Genomic DNA, 20,235 nt, shown 5'->3' with positions numbered 1-20,235 from the left:
ATCCTGCTAACAAACCTACATCACCACTATCTACCATAGTGTCTTTTCCATGCTTTCAGTACATTCTAAATATAACTGCAGGTTGATATTGTATTTATAAGTAGATAAGAACCTGTTCATATACTATTCAGTTCTGTGCTTCACTGTGCAGTGAATATTACTAATTCTCTACCTCCAAACACATGGATTGTACAGTAGCAATTTTGCAAGATACAAATCGTTTTGATTATGATGCTGGACACTATTAGTGAAGATTTTGGCACAAGGTCCTTCCTAGCCATAGAGCTTCATATGTTGCTTACACAGATGCAGTTGTTATAGTAGACAAAGGGTAAAACCCTCAGCTGATATAAATCAACATAGTTCCATTAACTTCAAAGGAGTTATGCTGATTTATGACAGCTGAGGATGTGGCCCATAGTTCACACATTTTTTTTGTGGTCATGCTGATGAATCTTTTGAAAACGTTTTAACTTATCATTTACTGTTCATTACCAATTAGTTTGAACAGTAACTCCAGTTTCCCAGTGTGATATCAATATTACGCCGTAGTAATTAGAGATGGTTGAAATGTTTTCATTGAAACTTTTTTACAACAAATAATGCCTTTTGACAAAATGGAAATTTTAATGAGAAAATTTCTGTCCTTGTCAAAATTTGTCAGGTTTTCATGGAAAAATCAAAATAAAAAAAGTGAAAGGGTTTTTTCCAAAATCCAAAAAAATTTGATGAAAATTTGAAATTTTTCACAAAAAATAAAATATATTTTTTTAACCAGCTGTAATGGTAACTTATTTTTGACAGTATATTCATAAGGGTGTTTTTGTCCACCTGATGATAGATATAGATTGATCCTTGAATGTGAGCTTAACTAACCAACAAAAGAATTTTCATTATACATAGGGTGGTCTTATATTGAAAATAAAACTTGAAAAAATGTTTTCCCTGCTTTCAGGTAAATCTATAGTGCCTGGTGCTGGTGCAGGACAGAAGTGTAACATTCTCCTATTCAGGGATCTTCTTCACCAAGGATGTTTCCAGTGGGGCTTTATTCTGCTCTCCAGCCCCTTTGCACCTGCTGAAAGCCCAATCTTGCAAACAATTATGCCTACTCTTGACTTTACTGCTGTGAGTAGTTCTATTGATTTCAATCATGGGAGTAAAGTTAAGCATATCTCTAAGTGTTTGCAGGATTGGGGCCTTAGTTGATGCAAAGGGGAAGTAAGGCAATGATGAATAGGGCCCATAGAAGGTCATCTCGTGAAATATTGATATTGTATTATTTATTTAACAGTGTAAGCTCATTGAGTCAGAAGGCTAAGCTCCTTTATTTTCTGTTGAGCTGTTGGTGTTCAGCAAATAAAGAAATTAATTGCTGTTTTAAAAGAACAAACCAATGAATAAATAAGATCACATGTTGCATTCCTATAAAAGGCTTTCTCAAGTACTGGAAAGCACAAGAGAACACAGATTGAGCTGTCATATCTGTGTAATACACTCCCTGTCATATTTCATTACTTCTATAATATTTTTATTATATGTTTAATTTATATGTTAAGACATTTGGCCCAATCGGCTCTTACTGCAATCAATGGCAAAGATCTCATTGATTTCAGTGAGCAAAGGATAGGCATATTGTAATACACAGCTACTGAAGAACTACTTTATATTCTCCCCGCCCCCACTCCAGGGTATTTTCCTGTTTTCACTGATCTGGTCTGTAGGAGCTAGCTGTAAGGAGGATGATCGACTAAAATTTGACAAGATCGTGCGAGAACTACTTGGTGGACCAATTAGTGAGGAAACAAGAGAAAAATATAAATTGCTGAGTGGTATTGATCAACTATCATCAAAGAACTTCACAGTTCCGTTTCCTACAGAAGGAACAATTTATGAATATCGGTTTGTCAAAAAGGTGAGGATTACAAAACAAAATGGGGACACCCATTCTTAAGTAATCTTTGTTTAAGATTATATGGTATCATTTCTGTTGCACAGATTCTCTCATTCATTATGAATGGGTAACAATACCTCCTACCTGTGAAATTCAGAGGCATTCCATTGTTGTTGCTCCAGGACTAAGCTCTGTCCATCAACTCAGGTCACCAGAATTTCTACTTCTGGTGGTGGAACCAGTTGGCAGTTCAGTTTCTACCAACCACTTGGTTTTATAATTTTTTAATTTTAATTAATTTTCTTGCAGTAATGGCTTCATTTCAGTTCCTGAATCTTTGCTGCCACTCATCAGCTGAGGAAGCACTGGAATATTGAGGCTCTAACCCTCTGATTTCTCCAATACAGCACTGCTCGAGTGGGGTCTCTCTGCTCCTCATCCCAGCAGAAGAGAAGCCATGCAAACATCTTGTGCATCCAAATGTGCAGGGGAGCAGTTTGGGGAAACAGAGAAATTAGTAGCTGAGGTAGCAGGAAGCCTCAACTCTCACCATGAAAGCCAGCATAGGAATCCTTTGGTAACTGCTAACTCCAAGGGTTAGCTTTACCCTAACCCAAGGAAAAAATCTGGAGAAGAAGCTTCCAAAGAAACCCAGATTAAGTTTTCCTTCAAACCAACAAATTTTTCAGCATTACAAAGACAAAGCATTTGTATCTGAGAGCTCACAGTTCCTGTACAAGACTCTTCCTTTTGCTCTATCTTCTGCATCCAGAGTCTTAAGAAAAGGTTCTTAGTTGTTACATCAAGGCTTAGGTCACAAGTTATGCATATGTACATGTTCATAGATAACGTCAGTTAGTGCCATGTGATCAGAGAAACAGGCCCATTCATAATTTTTCAGTGTATAGCTCCAGAAACCATTCCATTCCAGGTAAATTCTTCCTTCCACAATTATTGGAAAATAGTTCTCCCATCAATCTGTACTGTTGACCCTTTTCTACTTGAGCAGCAAGTCATAGTTTGGAAGAGAAATTGGCGATAGATATTTTTGAAGCAGTTTTGTTTGTTTACAAAGAATGTACAAAGTTCTGTGTGTCTGAACCAAATAGCAGAAAATAGCTTCTTTTGCTCACTACACCAAGAGCACACTTTTCAGCCTACACTGTAACCCAAAAAACCTTTCCCCAGGTTTCTTCCAGGATAAGCCACATATTGCAGCTGTTCCTTCAGGTGTCTCTTTCAGTTTGTTTTCAGTTTCTGTGTTTCTCTCCCCACCTCCACCATATAACCACCTGGTCTCAATAGCCAACTGAACCCTTTGCCTAGCTGGTGCTAGTTTCTGGGAAGACTCTGTTAGGCTTTGTATTAGGCTTGGCCCCTTAACTGTCTCTTACCATTGACTTAAATGGTGGATGCATCAGTTTAAAGAGGTTTTAGCTCAAGCCATATCAAGGTTTCATCCAGCTCATAAGAGTAGCAATCCTTACTACCCCTTAAGAAGGTTGTGGCATAAATAATTATTCCTGGTGTTCTGAAGATATATCCCAAGTGTATGGAATACATTTGCCAGTTGTACCCTGTTCAACTGATTCTGTCCAAAATGCCAGAACTTGAGGGCCTCAAAGTTTTTGCAGACAATCTGTTAAAATCGTGCACCAGTTGGCATGGTAAGCATCTGGGAATGCTGAAGGAGGAGTTAATGCTCCCTCTACAAGTTCCCCAGTGGTACTGTGCGGAAAAGTGTATGGACCAAAGTAGGTTCCGTTTCTCTGCAGAGGCATCGCTTGATAGAAAGGTGGTGTTCCGTGGCTTCCCCAATAATTCCTTAAATTGCAAATATCTTGCTCTCTATGGGGGTAATTCGTATTTCTGTCTATTATTCTACTCTGATAATAATTAAAACTCTGCTTATCCTTTTTTTGTCTGTTTGTATGATTCACTACTTACTACTTTCCTTCAGTGATGAATGAGGAGAGAAGTTGTGCAGCAGAATGAGAAATTTCTTACCTGATAATTTTCTTTCTGTTAGCAACTTCTTTCTATTCATCTCACTCTGGTAGTCTGGTAAATGTCAGGAATATAATTTGTTAACATATTGAAATCTTTCTCTAAAGGGAGACTTACACACAATAATTTCCTTAAGGCTAGTCAATAATTACAAATTGTTGTCATAATGACAATAATTGGTTACTGGAGTATTTCTGCACCTTTAACGAAGTCGTCTGGTGGCTTGAGATGAAGGGTGGGTCTTAGTCCTGGAGACTCCAGCCACATTCCACTCTGAGTTCCACAGAGAGGTATTACGTATTAGTGATGAATTAGGAGAGAAGCTTCTAAAAGAGAGAAAATTATCAGGTAAGAAATTTATTATTTTATTTTTTTTAGTGATAAATTGGCCTGAAAAGTTCCAGTAACTGTTTATTTTCTTTAGGACAAAATCTTTATCTTTATGTCTTTGCTCATATAAGCAACAGCTGGTTCTCTGTATTTTTAAGTACTCTGAATTGAAAGCACAAAATTGGTTAAGTGTGTAGTCCAATTTTTGATACTGAAACAAACATGAAAATAACAACTTTTAGTAGTGATTATCCTTTAAGTGTTTATGTATAATACAATCCACCATATTAATACAGAGCTTTTTGGTTTTATTGCTTACTATTAAATGTTTGAATATTCATATAATTTAAAACAGGGAGCAGGATTATGGGAACCCTGGGTGGAAACACTCAAATCAGCTCCTCCCATATCTCGAGATGTGACGTTTAATGAAATCATTGTTCCAACTCTGGATACTATTCGATACTCTGCGCTAATGGAGTTGCTGACAGTGCATCAAAAACCTTCCATATTTGTGGGGCCAACAGGAACTGGAAAGAGTATCTATATTATTGTAAGTGGGTTTTTTGAAATTATATGGTTTAAAATGTGTATGGTGAAGACTAAACTGCCAAAATTGTGGATAAAATCAAATCAAGAAACAAATTACTGGATATTAAGATGTGAAATTATGGCTAATATTAGTTTTATTTATTAAACATGTAGATCAGAGAAGTTCACCAGTTTTTATTAAGGTCAAGTAACAGTACTGTGTTCATCCTGTGTAACTGTGAGGGGGAAAAGGAAAATCTTTTGCTCCTCATACACAGCTTGGCTTTTGCTGCTTTTAAAGTTTGGTGTTCACCCCTAATGGCAGTGAGATAAATAATAATGATATGGTGTGAATCCAGTATATAAAAATATAATTTGTTGAATTATACTTGTATGTTATGCAAAATATTTCTGAGCAAAGAAATTCAGCCTTGGGGTTCTGCTAAAACACCACTTAGGCCCTGATTCAGAAAATCATCCCTATGCAGCAAAGAATGTAAGCACATGCATAATCTTAAATCCTGTCAACTTTAAAGTTAAGCAGATACTTACGTGCTTTGCTGAACTGAGGCCTTAAGCTCTGGTGTCATGATTTATTGGCATCACCAGAACATGCTGATAAAACTTTAACTTTATATTATTGCTTCTGTTGTATTATTCTATTATAACTTTCCTTTGATTATTGTGATCACAAGATCCTTTAAAATTCCAGTGTATCATTGGTGCAACTGTGTAGACTTTACTAATTCACCAAGTAAAGTGAGTGTGCAGAGTAGACAGCAAATTCCATCTGACATGATTTTTGGGGCATTTAGGCTCACTTGAGGGAGCCAAAGAGAGCTTGACTGACAAAAACAGTTTATAATGATTTTGTTCCTTGTCAAAATAATCCTATGGATTACTTTTAGCAAATGGTCTATTATATAGTGCTTGATTATATCTCAGATTTCTTGATAAGTCTGTTTTCTGTTTATTGGAAGTATACAAGGTGGTAAAAACAAGATCTTTGTCTATCAGGGCTTTGTTTATCAAAAATTTTATGTAACTGAGAGGCAAAATAGTGATACACATGTTGATTCTGCAATTAAACTCAAAATAGAGAATAAACATGGTTTCAAGAAAAAATATAAGGTCTTACAGTTGAACTGGTATAGTGTATTCAACTTTGAAGAGTATGTCACTGTTTACTGTGGAAAATATCTACTGCAATATACATCATAATTTGTTTGGTATAAAGAGGAATTTTGTTTTAAACAAATTATCAGAATGCTTTACATTACTCTAAAATACATTACTCTATTATAATTGCTTTGGATAAATATAAAAATAGAATTATTTTCACTATAGTGTTGCTTACCTTTAGGAGTGCAAATACTAAACAAAAATATCAAAGGAATACTTTTTCGCCAGCAAAGCTCCTTTGAGTTAAATTCAGTTAGCCGTTTACATGAAGTTAGAGAGAGACAAGGTGGGTGAGGGGTAATATCTTTTATTGGACCAACTTTTGTTGATGAGAGAGACAACCTTGCCTCTCTCACCAACAGAAGTTGGTCTAGTAAAAGATATTACCTTACCCATCTTCTCTCTCTAATATCCTGGGACCAATATAGCTACAACTACATTGCATGAAGTTATAGATTCATTATCCAGGACATGTATCTTTATGATCTCAATCAAACCTCTATTAAAATTCTCTGAAGATTTATTGTTAACCTACAAACATTTCTCTCTCTCTCTCGTCCCCTCCCCCCACCATAATTGAAGTGTTGTTAATGCAATTAATCATTGTGCTAATGCTATCTGTGATTAGACCAACTCTTCACTGGAGTTATTCAGGAAAGTGGCTTTTTTCATTAGTGCTGATTTTGATTTTTATAAATTCACTTACTATTCATTAACAACATTGGAAAATTAAAATTACAATTTAGGAATATAGCGGGCTTTGTTTAATTTAATTTTTATGTTGTCATATTGTTAAAATATTAGGAAAGTGTAAATGAATAATCAATGAAAGTCTCTGAAATACGGTTGCTGAAATTTTATTACTGGTGAAAATGGATGTGTAATAGTGTTGTCTAGCGCTGACCTGTACAATACAGGTTTTTCCAAACAAATTTTGCTTATTTCTCTCATTCCTGACTGGCATCTATTATGATGGACCTTCGCTGGGTAGAGAATGACAATCCTGCCAATGTATTGAGCTCTCAAAGGGTAAAATTCCCCTCATTTTGGGAGGCTCTGTTTAATGTTCTCTGCCCCACTTAAATCTCTTGAAACCACTCCTCTTGTGGTAAGGGTGCATTGGTAAAATAGCCAGGAGAGGACTCCCCCCCCCGCCTTGCTCTGTAGAGGCGGAGTTCTGAGACTTACAGAGACTTATTTGGTCCCAGAATAAGTACCGAAGGGGCCATTAGAGTGGGCTGGGAGAGGAGCTATTGGATGAATGGTTATTCAGATTAAGTAGTCCCAAACCTCTGAATTGGTGGCCACTGTTCCATCCCATAGGCCATAATTGCAGCAACAGATGGCCAATGATACAGCCCCTTGGTCCTATCTATGAATTATGTGGAGGTATATTCTGTCCTGGAATTACCTGGGGTGAAAGTCAATCTAATGGACTATGATGATATTGTGAAAATCATGTTACAGGTATACAAATTAATACTAGAACTTGAGCATTCTGGAGGCGGAACAGCAGCAATTTTAACAAGCTGTGCCACATAGCTACATTGGACAAATTCATATTTGATTACTATATTTAGGATCTCTTTAGCCACATTGTTAATTAACTCAAAAGTAATCTCTTGTGTTTTGCGCACACTACACTAAAATTGGCGCAGTAATATTTGACACTACATTTCATAGCTATTTTAAAAGATCACAAAAACAAAAGTATATGTGTAATTAAGAACATTCAGCTAGATTTATTAATTTAAAATACAAGTCTGTTTAATCTTTTATAACCTGATAAAGGAAAAGTTTTTGAAATATTACATGCTTGCAGAAAATTTCTGATGTGATGCTAGAAGAGCAGAAATAAGATGAAATGTAGTAAACTGAAACACAGTATGCATGCAGTTGTCTAATCTTGTATAAAATCTCAGTAATCGAGCTTGCATGGAGCCTAGGAGACAAACTCCACCTCCCTAACCAGAAAGCAGACTCTGGGGATGCAGTATTGTATCTCAGTAGCCTCCAATCGAGCATATAGGATAAAATAGTGGTTACTGGAGATGAGGGGAATCCACTTTCCAAGTTAGCAGCAACTCACATAGGAATCCTCAGAAATTAAATATTATTTGACAAAATTAGGGTAGGAGTGGCAGCAGATAATAAACGGACACATAAATTCTGTCTTTTAAACCTCCAAACCCCAAAGGAGTTAATTAAAACATAGCAAAGCCGTCCTTTCCCCCATGTTCCCAACAAAGATGTCATAACTTATTTCTGTGATTTTTACACAGTAACAAACACTACCAGTACAAAATTATTCTGTTCTTTCGTCTACATTGAGGGTGTTCATACAAATATTGGTGATAATAGCCAAGTTGAGGGCTGATGGCACCAACCTTTATCCATTCGTATACCTCAGGAATTTAGGGATGCAACTGCAGACCCTTAACTAAGGTTCAGTAACACAGATACATCACAAACTTGAAATATTCTCCTATTTCCAGCTCATGGGTTTACTTATATGGGAGAGTAGAATAAACACTCTTCAAAGACGAGTCCTTTTTTCCCATGAGAAAGGCTTGAACTTCAAAGTCAGATTTGAAGAAACGGAACTTCCTCTGTTCAATATTACATTTGTCTATTCTGCATTGTGATTACATCTTGTGAAAGATGACATAGAAACAGATGCAAATACTTATGAAGTCCTTCACTACAGTTAACAAACAGAAACAAGTATGCACACCAGTCCTAGAATTTCTGAGATGGTGGACACAACAGCAAGGAGCCTTGGCTGGAGAAATTTTGACAAAAAGGAAATGCAAAGTGTTCACAATAGATATAAGTATATTGGAGCCTACCTAATCAATAAGGAAAACTGCTGAAAACAAGAAGAGAAGAAACACATTTCTTTGACCTAAAGGCAACAAAAAAAAATGTACTTCTAGCATTCGTGGAAAGTTCAGAAGGAGGAAACGACATTGTCTAATAAGATACCATTTCAGCAGTTGCGTACCAACATAAACAGGAAGGAGAAAGGATCCAGTCACTGAAACAAAGAAGTAATAGGTGAAATCATGCAAAGTAAATCTAGATTCCCAAAGAACTCTTTACAGGAGTCCACAATGGAAAAGTGGACTGGCTACGCAAAGAGAAAGCAAACCGTCCAGGCAGGTTCCTTCAAATATCAAACAAATATCTCTTGGCTGGATCTGCTCACTACAAGGGAAAACAACTCTACATTTCAAGAGAGAGAGAATTTGGAAGCAAAAGAAGTACATGTATTGTTACATAAGTGCCCCAAACTCATGATATATGTCTTTCCAAATCAGAAAATGAAGAAGAAACTAACCAAAATAGTAATGGTCACTGTAAGGATGCCAAGATGACCATAGTTCTTGGATCTAGTGGAAATATCAGCATAATTTCTATTATTATTTGTTAGATAAGATCTTCTCAGCCAAGGACTTCATTCATGTTCAGAATTTTTAAACTTGATAACCTGCCTTTTGAAAGGGAAATGTCTGCGAACAAGGAATTTTCATCCAGCTCCACTGACTTTTTATTTTTTAAAACATCTTTCTATTCAGCAAGTATACACCAGCATCTGAACCAGACTTTCTTTCTGATATAAGTATAGAAGGCAGGAGTTCCAGCAGCTCTGGAATACTTACTAGAATTACATGGCATAGACTGGGACTTCAAGACAGACAGACACTCTCACTCACTCTTAATGAGGTGGCAAGCACTCAAAAGTTTGAAAATGTCCCATGTTGTGTATGCCTTACAATACAGTCTTCAGTTACATGATCTGTATTATTATTTTTCCCACAGAACTCCAGCCTCACTCAGTACACAGGATGGACCTGTTCAGGGATGAATCACAGATGTGTAGTGAAGGAGATTATCTGTAGGATCCCTGCCTCATTTGTTGCCGAAGTTGGAACATGTCATGAATGAGGCAGGGGATTGCAAGAAAAGACAGGATGGTCTTCTTGTTAATGCAGTTGAGCACTGCCCTGGAGAGTTGGATTCTATCCCTGTCTCTGCCAAAGAGTTCCTGTGTAATGCTACGCAAGTCACTTAAACCAAACTTTTCACCAGTGGTCACTAACCAACTAGTATTTCTCATTTTCTCATTGCCTGACTTGAGACCCTGGGGTCTGACTTTCAGAAGTGCTGAGTGCTACAGCTGCTACTGAAGTCAATAGGAGCTGAGCTTTGAACATATAAAGAGCTATATAATGCTAAGGACTCTGAAAATCAGGCCCTCAAAATTGGGCACCCAAAATTAGTGGATGTTTTGGACCTGAGGCCTAGTCTACACTACGAGTTTGTCGAATTTAGCAGCGTGAAATTGAATTAACCCTGCACCCATCCACACAACGAAGTCATTTTTGTCTACATAAAGGGCTCTTGAAATCGATTTCTGTACTCTTCCCCGACAAGGGGATTAGTGCTGAAATCGACATCGCCGTTTCGAATTAGGGTTAGTGTGGACGCAATTCGATGGTATTGGCCTCCGGGAGCTATCCCACAGTGCACCATTGTGACCACTCTGGACAGTACTCTGAACTCGGATGCACTGGCCAGGTAGACAGGAGAAGCCCCGGGAACTTTTGAATCTCATTTCCTGTTTGGCCAGGCGAGCTTATCAGCACAGGTGACCATGCAGTCCCAGAATTGAAAAAGAGCTCCAGCATGGACCGAATGGGAGGTACTGGATCTAATCGCTGTATGGGGAGACTAATCTGTGCAATCAGAACTAAGTTCCAAAAGACAAAATGCCAAAACATTTCAAAAAATCTCCAAGGCCATGATGGACAGAGGCTGCAGCAGGGACGCAACACAGTGCCGCGTGAAACTTAAGGAGCTCAGAGAAGCGTACCAGAAAACCAAAGAATCAAACGGACGCTCTGGGACAGAGCCCCAGACATGCCGCTTCTATGCTGAGCTGCATGCAATTCTAGAGGAGGCCACCACCATTACCCACCCCTGTCCGTGGACTCCGATGATGGGGTACTCTCCCCATGCCTGACGATTTTGCGGACGGGGAAGATGAGGAGGAGGAGGAGGACGAGCTTGAGGAGAGCACACAGCATACCGTTCTCCCCGACAGCCAGGATCTTTTTATTATCCTGACTGAAATACCCTTCCAACCCAACCAAGTCGGAGAAGGGACCTCTGGTAAGTGTACCTTTTTAAATCTAATACATGTTTTAAAAGCAAGTTTTTTTTAATGATTAATTTGCCCTGAGTACTTGGGATGCATTTGTGGCCAGTACAGCTGCTGGAAAACAATGTTAACGTGTCTGGGGATGGGGCGGAAATCCTCCAGGGACATCTCCATAAGCTCTCCTGGAGGTACTCTAAAAGCCTTTGCAGAAGGTTTCTGGGCAGAGCAGCCTTATTCTGTCCTCCATGGTAGGACACTTTATCACGCCATGCTAGTAGCAAGTAATCTGGTATCATTGCCTGACAAAGCCTGGCAGCGTATGGTCCCGGTGTTTGCTGGCATTCAAGCAACATCCATTCTTTATCTCTCTGTGTTATCCTCAGGAAAGTGATATCGTTCGTGGTAACCTGGTTGAAATACTGGAATTTAATTACGGGGACATTCAGAGGTGGCTGTTCCTACTGGGCTGTTTGCCTGTGGCTGAAAAGAAATCCTCCACACAGTTAGCCAAGCGATGGGGGGGTGCATTGGCGCTGAGCTGTTCATGTTTGGCTAGCAGGGATCTTCCCTGATACCAGCCGCGTGGTGGGGGGAGGGATAAAGCGATCATCCCAGAGAATTGGATGGGGCGGGGTTAGTTTGGTTTCTGCTGCTGCATGTTAACATGAAAACCACAGCACTAAATGGCCAACTCAACGGGCTTTGCTTGGTATGGGAAAGGAGGGCGCTGCTGTTATGAAGGTTGCAGAAGCTGAAAGACTATGGCTTACCATGGCCGCCACAAGCTGAATTCTGTTGCCCGGCCCTGCGTGTGTGATCTCTAACACCAAAGCCGCAGGCACTCAATATAAGATGCAAAATGCGACCTTGTACCAAAATCACATGTGCAATGTAATGTGAATAGTGTTGTTCACCGTGAAAGAGTATAGCCATTGTTCTGTAAAATGTATCTTTTTAAATACTTCACTCCCTTTTCTTCTTCCAGCAGCTGCAAATGTTTCATCCCAAAGGCTATCTCAGATAAAGCGGCAAAAAAAACACACGCGTGATGAAATGTTCTCTGAGCTCATGCAGTTGTCTGGCACTGACAGAGCTCAGCAGAATGTGTGGAGGGACACAGTAGCACAGTACAGGAAAGTGGCCAATGAACGTGAGGACAGGAGGGACGATCGAGATGAGAGGTGGAGGCAGGAAGATCAGAGGAGGCAGGATGCAACGTGGGGCTACTGCAGGATCAAACGGACATGCTCTGGCAGCTGGTGGAGGTTCATGAATGGCAGAAGGATCACAGACTGCCGCTGCAGCCCCTGTTTAACCACCCTCCCTCCTCCCCAAGTTCCACAGCCTCCTCACCCAAACGCCCAAGAACGTGGGTGGGGGGAGGCTCCGGGCACCCAACCACTCCACCCCAGTGGACAGCCCAAGCAACAGAAGGCTCTTATTCAACAAGTTTTGAAGTGGCCTTTTCCTTCCCTCCTACCCTCCTCCCACACCCCACCTGGGCTACCTTGTGAGTTATTTCCCTATTTTTATAATCAATTAAAAAAGAATACATGTTTTTTAAATGATAGTGACTTTATTTCCTTTGCAAACAAGCTGTGATCAAAAGAGGGGAGGGTGGGTGTCTTACAGGGAATTAGAGTCAACCAAGGGGGCGGGTTTTTGTCAAGGAGAAACAAACAGAAGTGTCACACAGTACCCTGGCCAGTCATGAAACTGGTTTTAAAAGCTTCTCTGATGTGCAGCGCTTCCTGCTGTGCTCTTCTAATCGCCCTGGTGTCTGGCTGTGTGTATTCAGCGGCCAGGCGGTTTGCCTCAACCTCCCACCTCGCCATAAATGTCTCCCCCTTACTCTCACAGAGATTGTGGAGCACACAGCAAGCAGCAATAACAATGGGAATATTGGTTTTGCTGAGGTCTGAGTGAGTCCGTAAACTGCTCCAGCGACCCTTTAAACATCCAAATGCACTCTCTACCACCATTCTGCACTTGTTCAGCCTATAGTTGAACAGCTCCTTACTACTGTCCAGAGTGCCTGTGTATGGCTTTATGAGCCACGGCATTAAGGGGTAGGCTGGGTCCCCAAGGATAACTATAGGCATTTCCATGTCCCCAACAGTTATTTTCTGGTCTGGGAAGTAAATCCCTTCCCACAGCCGTTTAAACAGACCAGAGTTCTTGAAGACGCGAGTGCCATGAACCTTTCCCGGCCATCCCATGTTGATGTTGGTGAAACGTCCCTTGCGATCCACCAGTGCTTATAGCACCATTGAAAAGTACCCCTTGCGGTTTATGTACTGGCTGTCCTGGTGGTCTGGTCCCAAGATAGGGATATGCTTTCCGTGTATAGCCCCACCACAGTTAGGGAATCCCATTGCAGCAAAGCCATCTACTATGACTTGCACATTTCCCAGAGTCACTACCTTTGATAGCAGCAGCTCAATGATTGCATTGGCTACTTGCATCATAGCAGCCCCCACAGTAGATTTGCCCACTCCAAATTGATTCCCGACTGACCGGTAGCTGTCTGGCGTTGCAAGCTTCCACACGGCTATTGCCACTCGCTTCTCAACTGTGAGGGCTGCTCTGATCTTGGTATTCTTGTGCTTCAGGGCAGGGGAAAGCAAGTCACAAAGTTCCATGAAAGTGCCCTTACACATGTGAAAGTTTCGGAGCCACTGGGAATCATCCCAAACCTGCAACACTATGCGGTCCCACCAGTTTGTGCTTTTTCCCGGGCCCAGAATCGGCATTCCATGGCATGAGCATGCCCCATTAACACCATGATCTCCAAATTGCCGGGGACTGCAGTTTTAGAGAAATCTGTGTCCATGTCCTCATCACTCTCGTCCCCGCACTGCCGTCGCCTCCTCACCTGGTTTTTCAGGTTCTGGTTCTGCATAAACTGCATGATAATGCGGGAGGTGTTTACAATGGTCATAACTGCTGCGGTGAGCTGAACGGGCTCCATGCTTGCTGTGCTTTGGCGTCTGCTTGGGCAATCCAGGGAAAAGGGTGCAAAATGATTGTCTGCCGTTGCTTTCACGGAGGGAGGGTTGACTGACAACATTTACCCATAACCACCCGAGACAAATTTTTGGCCCCATCAGGCACTGGGAGCTCAGCCCAGAATTCCAATGGGCAGTGGGGACTGCGGGAACTGTGGAATAGCTACCCACAGTGCACCTCTCAGAATGTCAACACTTGCCACGGTACTGTGGACGCACACCACTGAATTAATGTGCTTAGTGTGGATGCATGCACTCAACTTTATACAATCTTTTCCAAAAAATCGACTTCTGTAAAATCGGAGTAATTTCGTAGTGTGGACAAGGCCTCAGTCTCTCTGTGCCTCAATTCCCCATCTGTAAAATGGGATATTACTGCCCCCTCATCTCACAGGGGTGTTGTGAAGATAAATTAATTAATGTTGTGAAGTACTCAGGTATATAGTGATAAATGCCATAGAAAAGCCCATGAGGAAATTAATAACTGTCTTCAAAGCAGGGTTAGAATAATGTATAATAAATAAGAAATCGCTCAGCACACTGAAATGAAGATAAAACATGTAATAGCGACTCATTACATGGGCACCATCCATCCTGTGCACTGAATAAGGCAGGGGCTTTTAGTTTTGAGTACATAAGTGCCTAACACATGAAATTAGAAACATAAATAATAGAAACACATTCATTTAAAGTAAGTGATGGTATAGGGTAGGGTATGTTTTCCAAAGCTTATGAATTATAATCAAAAGGAAGCTTGGTCTTGTCAAAAGCATACAACTTTCTGTACTTGAATGAGAAAGCAAGCTAGTTTTTTTTTATATATCTATAAATGTTATTTCATCTGTCTAAAGAGATGTCAGGCTGTGTAATGGAAGGCAGATTTTGTTAGCATTTTGAAATTATTGACTCATTATTTTGGGATACAGTAGTTTTTTTTTTATCTTCAGTCACTGAGTAGTACCTTTTTCATCTTAATTTTGTCATTTGATTATCAAAAGAATAGTCTTTGGGTACTGTTTTAAAAGGATCCTAATTTGCATGATGAAATGGTTGGATCAACTCTAATTCATCATACAGAATTGACAAGAATTATGGGGCAAATCCTGCCTCCACCACTCTTTTTGCAGACATGTAAAGCATGATAGACAATGGAACTAGTACAATGGAGTATTGTTGCTCTAGGCAGTGGGGCAGGATGCAGTCCGCTTAAAGGGACTTCCAGTGCTGCATGCTTCACAGGGCTCTGTATGTACCAGCATATGGGATGGAGCAGGGATGGGACCAGGGAGAGGTGGCAGTGTGTCTGTCGAATCCACAGCTGTATGGATTCACCAACTAAATCTCCCTATCAGGAAAAGGGAGGGGAAATCAGCCATCACAGAGGCTGCTGCAGGAGCAGCCTCCGAGTGACTCTGCTTGTGCTGCGTGGTCTGGAGTGGGAGACTTGGCACCTCCTGATCACTGCAGAACCCCCTACACACAGCCTTTAAATTTGAGATTTGAGAGGGGGAGATGGTGTGTCAATATTTAAGTCTAAGGTGGCAATGGTCTATTAGTTTTCTATGGCAGTTTTGTTGTTCAGGAATTAACCTATTGTAGCTCTGGATAAACTCCTTCCTTGTGCTATGTTGATGTCTTACATGGGAGAAGAGGGAGAAGGAAAGTTTTCTTAATTCTGCACAGAACTGCAAACTTACACTTGGGAGAGCACTACATTGAAGCTACTATGCATCTTAGCCTAACATGCCCCTAAAGTTATATCCTGAAGGCTTGGGGGCACAATCTGACCCCTCTGTATACTGGTGTTGACATAATGTGCCAGAGATGTGAGCGTAATACTTGTATTTGGAAGAGTCAATAAGCTCCAATGCCCATTCCCCCTACCAGTCTCTTTGAGATATCCTCAAAGTCCTTTATGTCCTTCCAGGCTGACAACCTCTACTTGTAATGTGAGTATCTGTTTTGATATTTAAGAACAAAATGAATACTTGTGGTATTAATTACAGTGGTATTTAGTCTGTGATTAAAAAATATTCACGGGTTATTAGTTTTATGATGGAATGAAACTGTTTAGGAAGTCTTCATTTTATGGTCTTTAAATTTTATGTCTTTCCTCCTCTTCCTTCCCTCCCCCCTCAGCATGATAAAATTCACTAAATGATAAAAGATCCTGCCTCAACATTAATGGCCTAGTTTTGTTCTATAATAACTTTACTGAAGAACTTTTGTGAAAGGGAAGGAAGACTGTGGCTATATCTACACTACAGCTGCGGTTGATGCTCTGAGATTGATCCACTGGCGATCGATTTAGCAGGTCTAGTGAAGACCCGCCAAATCGACAGCAGATCGCTCTCCAGTCGATCCCTGTACTCTACCTCTGACGAGAAGAGTAAGGTAAGTTGACGGGAGAGTTTCTCGCATTGACCCCCTGGGGTGTAGACCCTGCAGTAACTCGACCTAAAGTGCGTCGACTCCAGCTACATTATTCTCGTAGCTGGGGTTGCGTAGCGTAGGTCGACTTATCGCAGTCGTGTAGACATAGGCTAAGAGTGGAAAAAACTCTGGATACACCACTGTGTTCTTGAAATGTACATAGCAATATTTTCTACAGAAATTCATCATCATCATCAAATGTGCATAGTCTACTGAGGACCATTGTGCCAGTCAGAGTGATCACAGTTGGTGGCACCATACCAGGCATTGCGGAGTGAAGTTACGAGATCTGGCTCAGTCCTGCAAATCTCTGGGGCAGCCCCAGGGCGATACTAGGTAGGGTAAAGGTGTGCACCCCTTCACTTGTCAATAAGAGTTTGAGAGCACATTGTGCTGGGGTGTTTTTGTCTATCCTGGCAACATGGCCAAAGAGCACACAACACCACTTTTGAATGTATTGGGTTATTGGAGGAAGGCCATGTCTCTGCAAGATTATGGCATTTCAGACAAAGTTGAACCCTTTATGCTCAGGATTTAGTGCTGACAATGCATATGGAATGCTTCTAGCCTCTCCAAATCTGCCTCTAAGAGGGTCCAGGTTTCTGACCCAAATGGCAGTACAGGCAGTACACAGGTCTGATAGATCCTGAACTTTGTCTCAGTGCATTTTTGCATCCAGAGGAGAGACATGGACTTCATGGAGGAGGTGGTGATACTTAATTGTCACAGGACATCTGATTTGCTGCAGTCATTTGAACAATTCTTGCAGCTGAGGTAGACAGATGCCTCAGCACTCTCCATCGTGCTTAATCCCTTCTGCATCAAGGTACGCACATGGCCTCACAGTATGCCAACATTTTTATGGCTGACTTAGAACAACGCTTCCTCAGCTCTGTCCCCTAATGCCCGTACTCTACTTGCGCTACATTGATGACATCTTCATCATCTGGACCCATGGAAAAGAAACCCTTGACGAATTCCACCATGATTTCCACAATTTCCATCCCACCATCAACCTCAGCCTGGACCAGTCCACACAAGAGATCCACTTCCTGGACACTACGGTGCTAATAAGCGATGGTCACATAAACACCACCTTATACCGGAAACCTACTGACCGCTATTCCTACCTACATGCCTCCAGCTTTCACCCAGACCACACCACACGATCCATTGTCTACAGCCAAGTTCTACGATACAACCGCATTTGCTCCAACCCCTCAGACAGAGCCAAACACCTACAAGATCTCTATCAAGCATGCTTCCAACTACAATACCCACCTGCTGAAGTGAAGAAACAGATTGACAGAGCCAGAAGAGTACTCAGAAGTTACCTACTACAGGACAGGCCCAACAAAGAAAATAACAGAACGCCACTAGCCATCACCTTCAGCCCCCAACTAAAACCTCTCCAACGCATCATCAAGGATCTACAACCTATCCTGAAGGACGACCCATCACTCTCACAGATCTTGGGAGACAGGCCAGTCCTTGCTTACTAACAGCCCCCCAACCTGAAGCAAATACTCACCAGCAACCACACACCACACAACAGAACCACTAACCCAGGAACCTATCCTTGCAACAAAGCCCGTTGCCAACTGCGTCCACATATCTATTCAGGGGACACTATCATAGGGCCTAATCACATCAACCACAGTATCAGAGGCTCATTCACCTGCACATCTATCAATGTAATATATGCCATCATGTGCCAGCATTGCCCCTCTGTCATGTACATTGGCCAAACTGGACAGTCTCTACATAAAAGAATAAATGGACACAAATCATACGTCAAGAATTATAACATTCAAAAACCAGTCGGAGAACACTTCAATTTCTTTGGTCATTCGATTACAGATCTAAAAGTTGCAATTCTTCAACAAAAACACTTCAGAAATAGACTCCAACGAGAGACTGCTGAATTGGAATTAATTTGCAAACTGGATACAATTAACTTAGGCTTGAATAAAGGCTGGGAGTGGATGGGTCATTACACAAAGTAAATCTATTCCCCTCCCCACACACACACACACACACTGTTCCTCAGACGTTCTTGTCAACTGCTGGAAATGGCCCACCTTGATTATCACTACAAAAGGTTTTTTCTCCCCCGCTCTCCTGCTCGTAATAGCTCACCTTAAGTGATCACTCTCGTTACAGTGTGTATGGTAACACCCATTGTTTCATGTTCTCTGTGCATATAAATCTCCCCACTGTATTTTCTACTGAATGCATCTGATGAAGTGAGCTGTAGCTCATGAAAGCTTATGCTCAAATAAATTGGTTAGTCTCTAAGGTGCCACAAGTCCTCCTTTTCTTTTTGCAGATACAGACTAACACGGCTGCTACTCTGAAACCAGTGTGAAGATAGTGCACCAGCTTTAGCAGAACATTTGGGACACCAAATCCTTTCAGTGACAGTGAAAGTGTTGACCCGTCAGCAGAATAAAAAGTTGCTTCAATGTCTATATATGGCATGTGAAGCAGGCAATTCAATTCTCAATGCAGCTCAACCAGAAACTGGAGGGTAAGGACAATATCCACTGTCGACCACCCAGGAATGAAACCTGATTGCTGTGGATAGTGGTGTCTGTTAAGTGATGTCCTGCCAAGCAGAACAGTAATGAAAACCTTTCTGGGGACCAGTAGCAGTGAGATTGGCCTGTCGTTGCCAAACTTGATGTCAGATCTCTAACCCTTGTATTATGATACCATGTTTCCATTCTGCTGGTACAATGTCTGGTGCCCATACTTTTAAAAACATTTGATTCAGGCCAGTGCGCACTGATTCCAAGGAACCTTTGAACAGCTCATGTGGAATACCATCAGTTCCAGCAGCACATCCATTCCATAACTCTTGGAAGGCCTTTCATATTGCCTTGAGTGATGGAGGCTCTGTTTTGGTCCCTAGGTCTTCAGCCATACAGTTTACCAGATCACATCGCTCTGGGCAGTCATCAGCAGGTGCATGGTTCTACACACTTTCATAATGTGTTTTCCATCTTCCCAGGACTTCGTCCATTGATGAGCAGGAAGAGCCATTTGGTTTCATCTTGAGAATATTAGAAGGCTGTTTGTGGCTATCAACCACACATGAGATAGCCCTGTAGACAGGATGCAGAATATTGTGCTTTGGGATGTCCTCTGCTTTATTGGTCAAGGAATTTAATGTAGACTTCACAGTCACATTTTGATATGGCCTGAAAAATGCCTTTCAATCACTTACATTCTTGGACATCTCCCTGCTTGGGTGTTCTGATTTTTTCCCCCTAATATATCAAAGGGCTCTTCAGAAAGCCAAGGTTTCTGCACAACCCTCTGAAGCTGATTGTTTCAGTGGTGGCATATGATATAGCATTACATATCAACTCCAGGCAATCTCTATGTCATCCAAGAGGGCATCGCGATTACTTATGTGATCTTTGACAGCCTGTGTATATTTTATGGCTTCAACAGGATGCTTGGAAAGCTAATGGAGATTACTTTGTGGATATCTGGTTTGCGAGGGGTTGGATAACGCAATGAGAGCTCAGCAGCAATTAGTCAATTTTCTGAGTTTGCTGGTGAAATTTCACTATGTGGTCAGTTTCTTTCATGGCATGTCCATTGATTGAAATTCAGGTTCAGCAATGGTTGTTGAAGTGCCTAAACCAGGAGCCTATGACAGAGAAACTCTCGACAGC

General features: G+C 41.2%; 1 protein-coding gene across 1 annotated transcript in view; it reads left to right on the top strand.

Annotated features, from left to right (window-relative positions):
• The window catches only part of DNAH7 (dynein axonemal heavy chain 7), a 312,828-nt gene that overhangs the window by 146,137 nt on the left and 146,456 nt on the right, over positions 1-20,235 (top strand). The window contains exons 34-35 of the mRNA XM_074967796.1: positions 1,691-1,915; positions 4,587-4,784. Of these exons, the coding sequence (XP_074823897.1) occupies positions 1,691-1,915; positions 4,587-4,784 (423 nt within the window). The remainder of the gene's footprint in view (positions 1-1,690; positions 1,916-4,586; positions 4,785-20,235) is intronic.

Source organism: Natator depressus, chromosome 11, assembly GCF_965152275.1.
Source record: "Natator depressus isolate rNatDep1 chromosome 11, rNatDep2.hap1, whole genome shotgun sequence".
In the NCBI taxonomy this organism is placed as follows: Eukaryota; Metazoa; Chordata; order Testudines; family Cheloniidae; genus Natator; species Natator depressus.
Note: the sequence above shows the minus strand (reverse complement) of the source record. Positions and strands in the feature narration are given on the sequence as shown.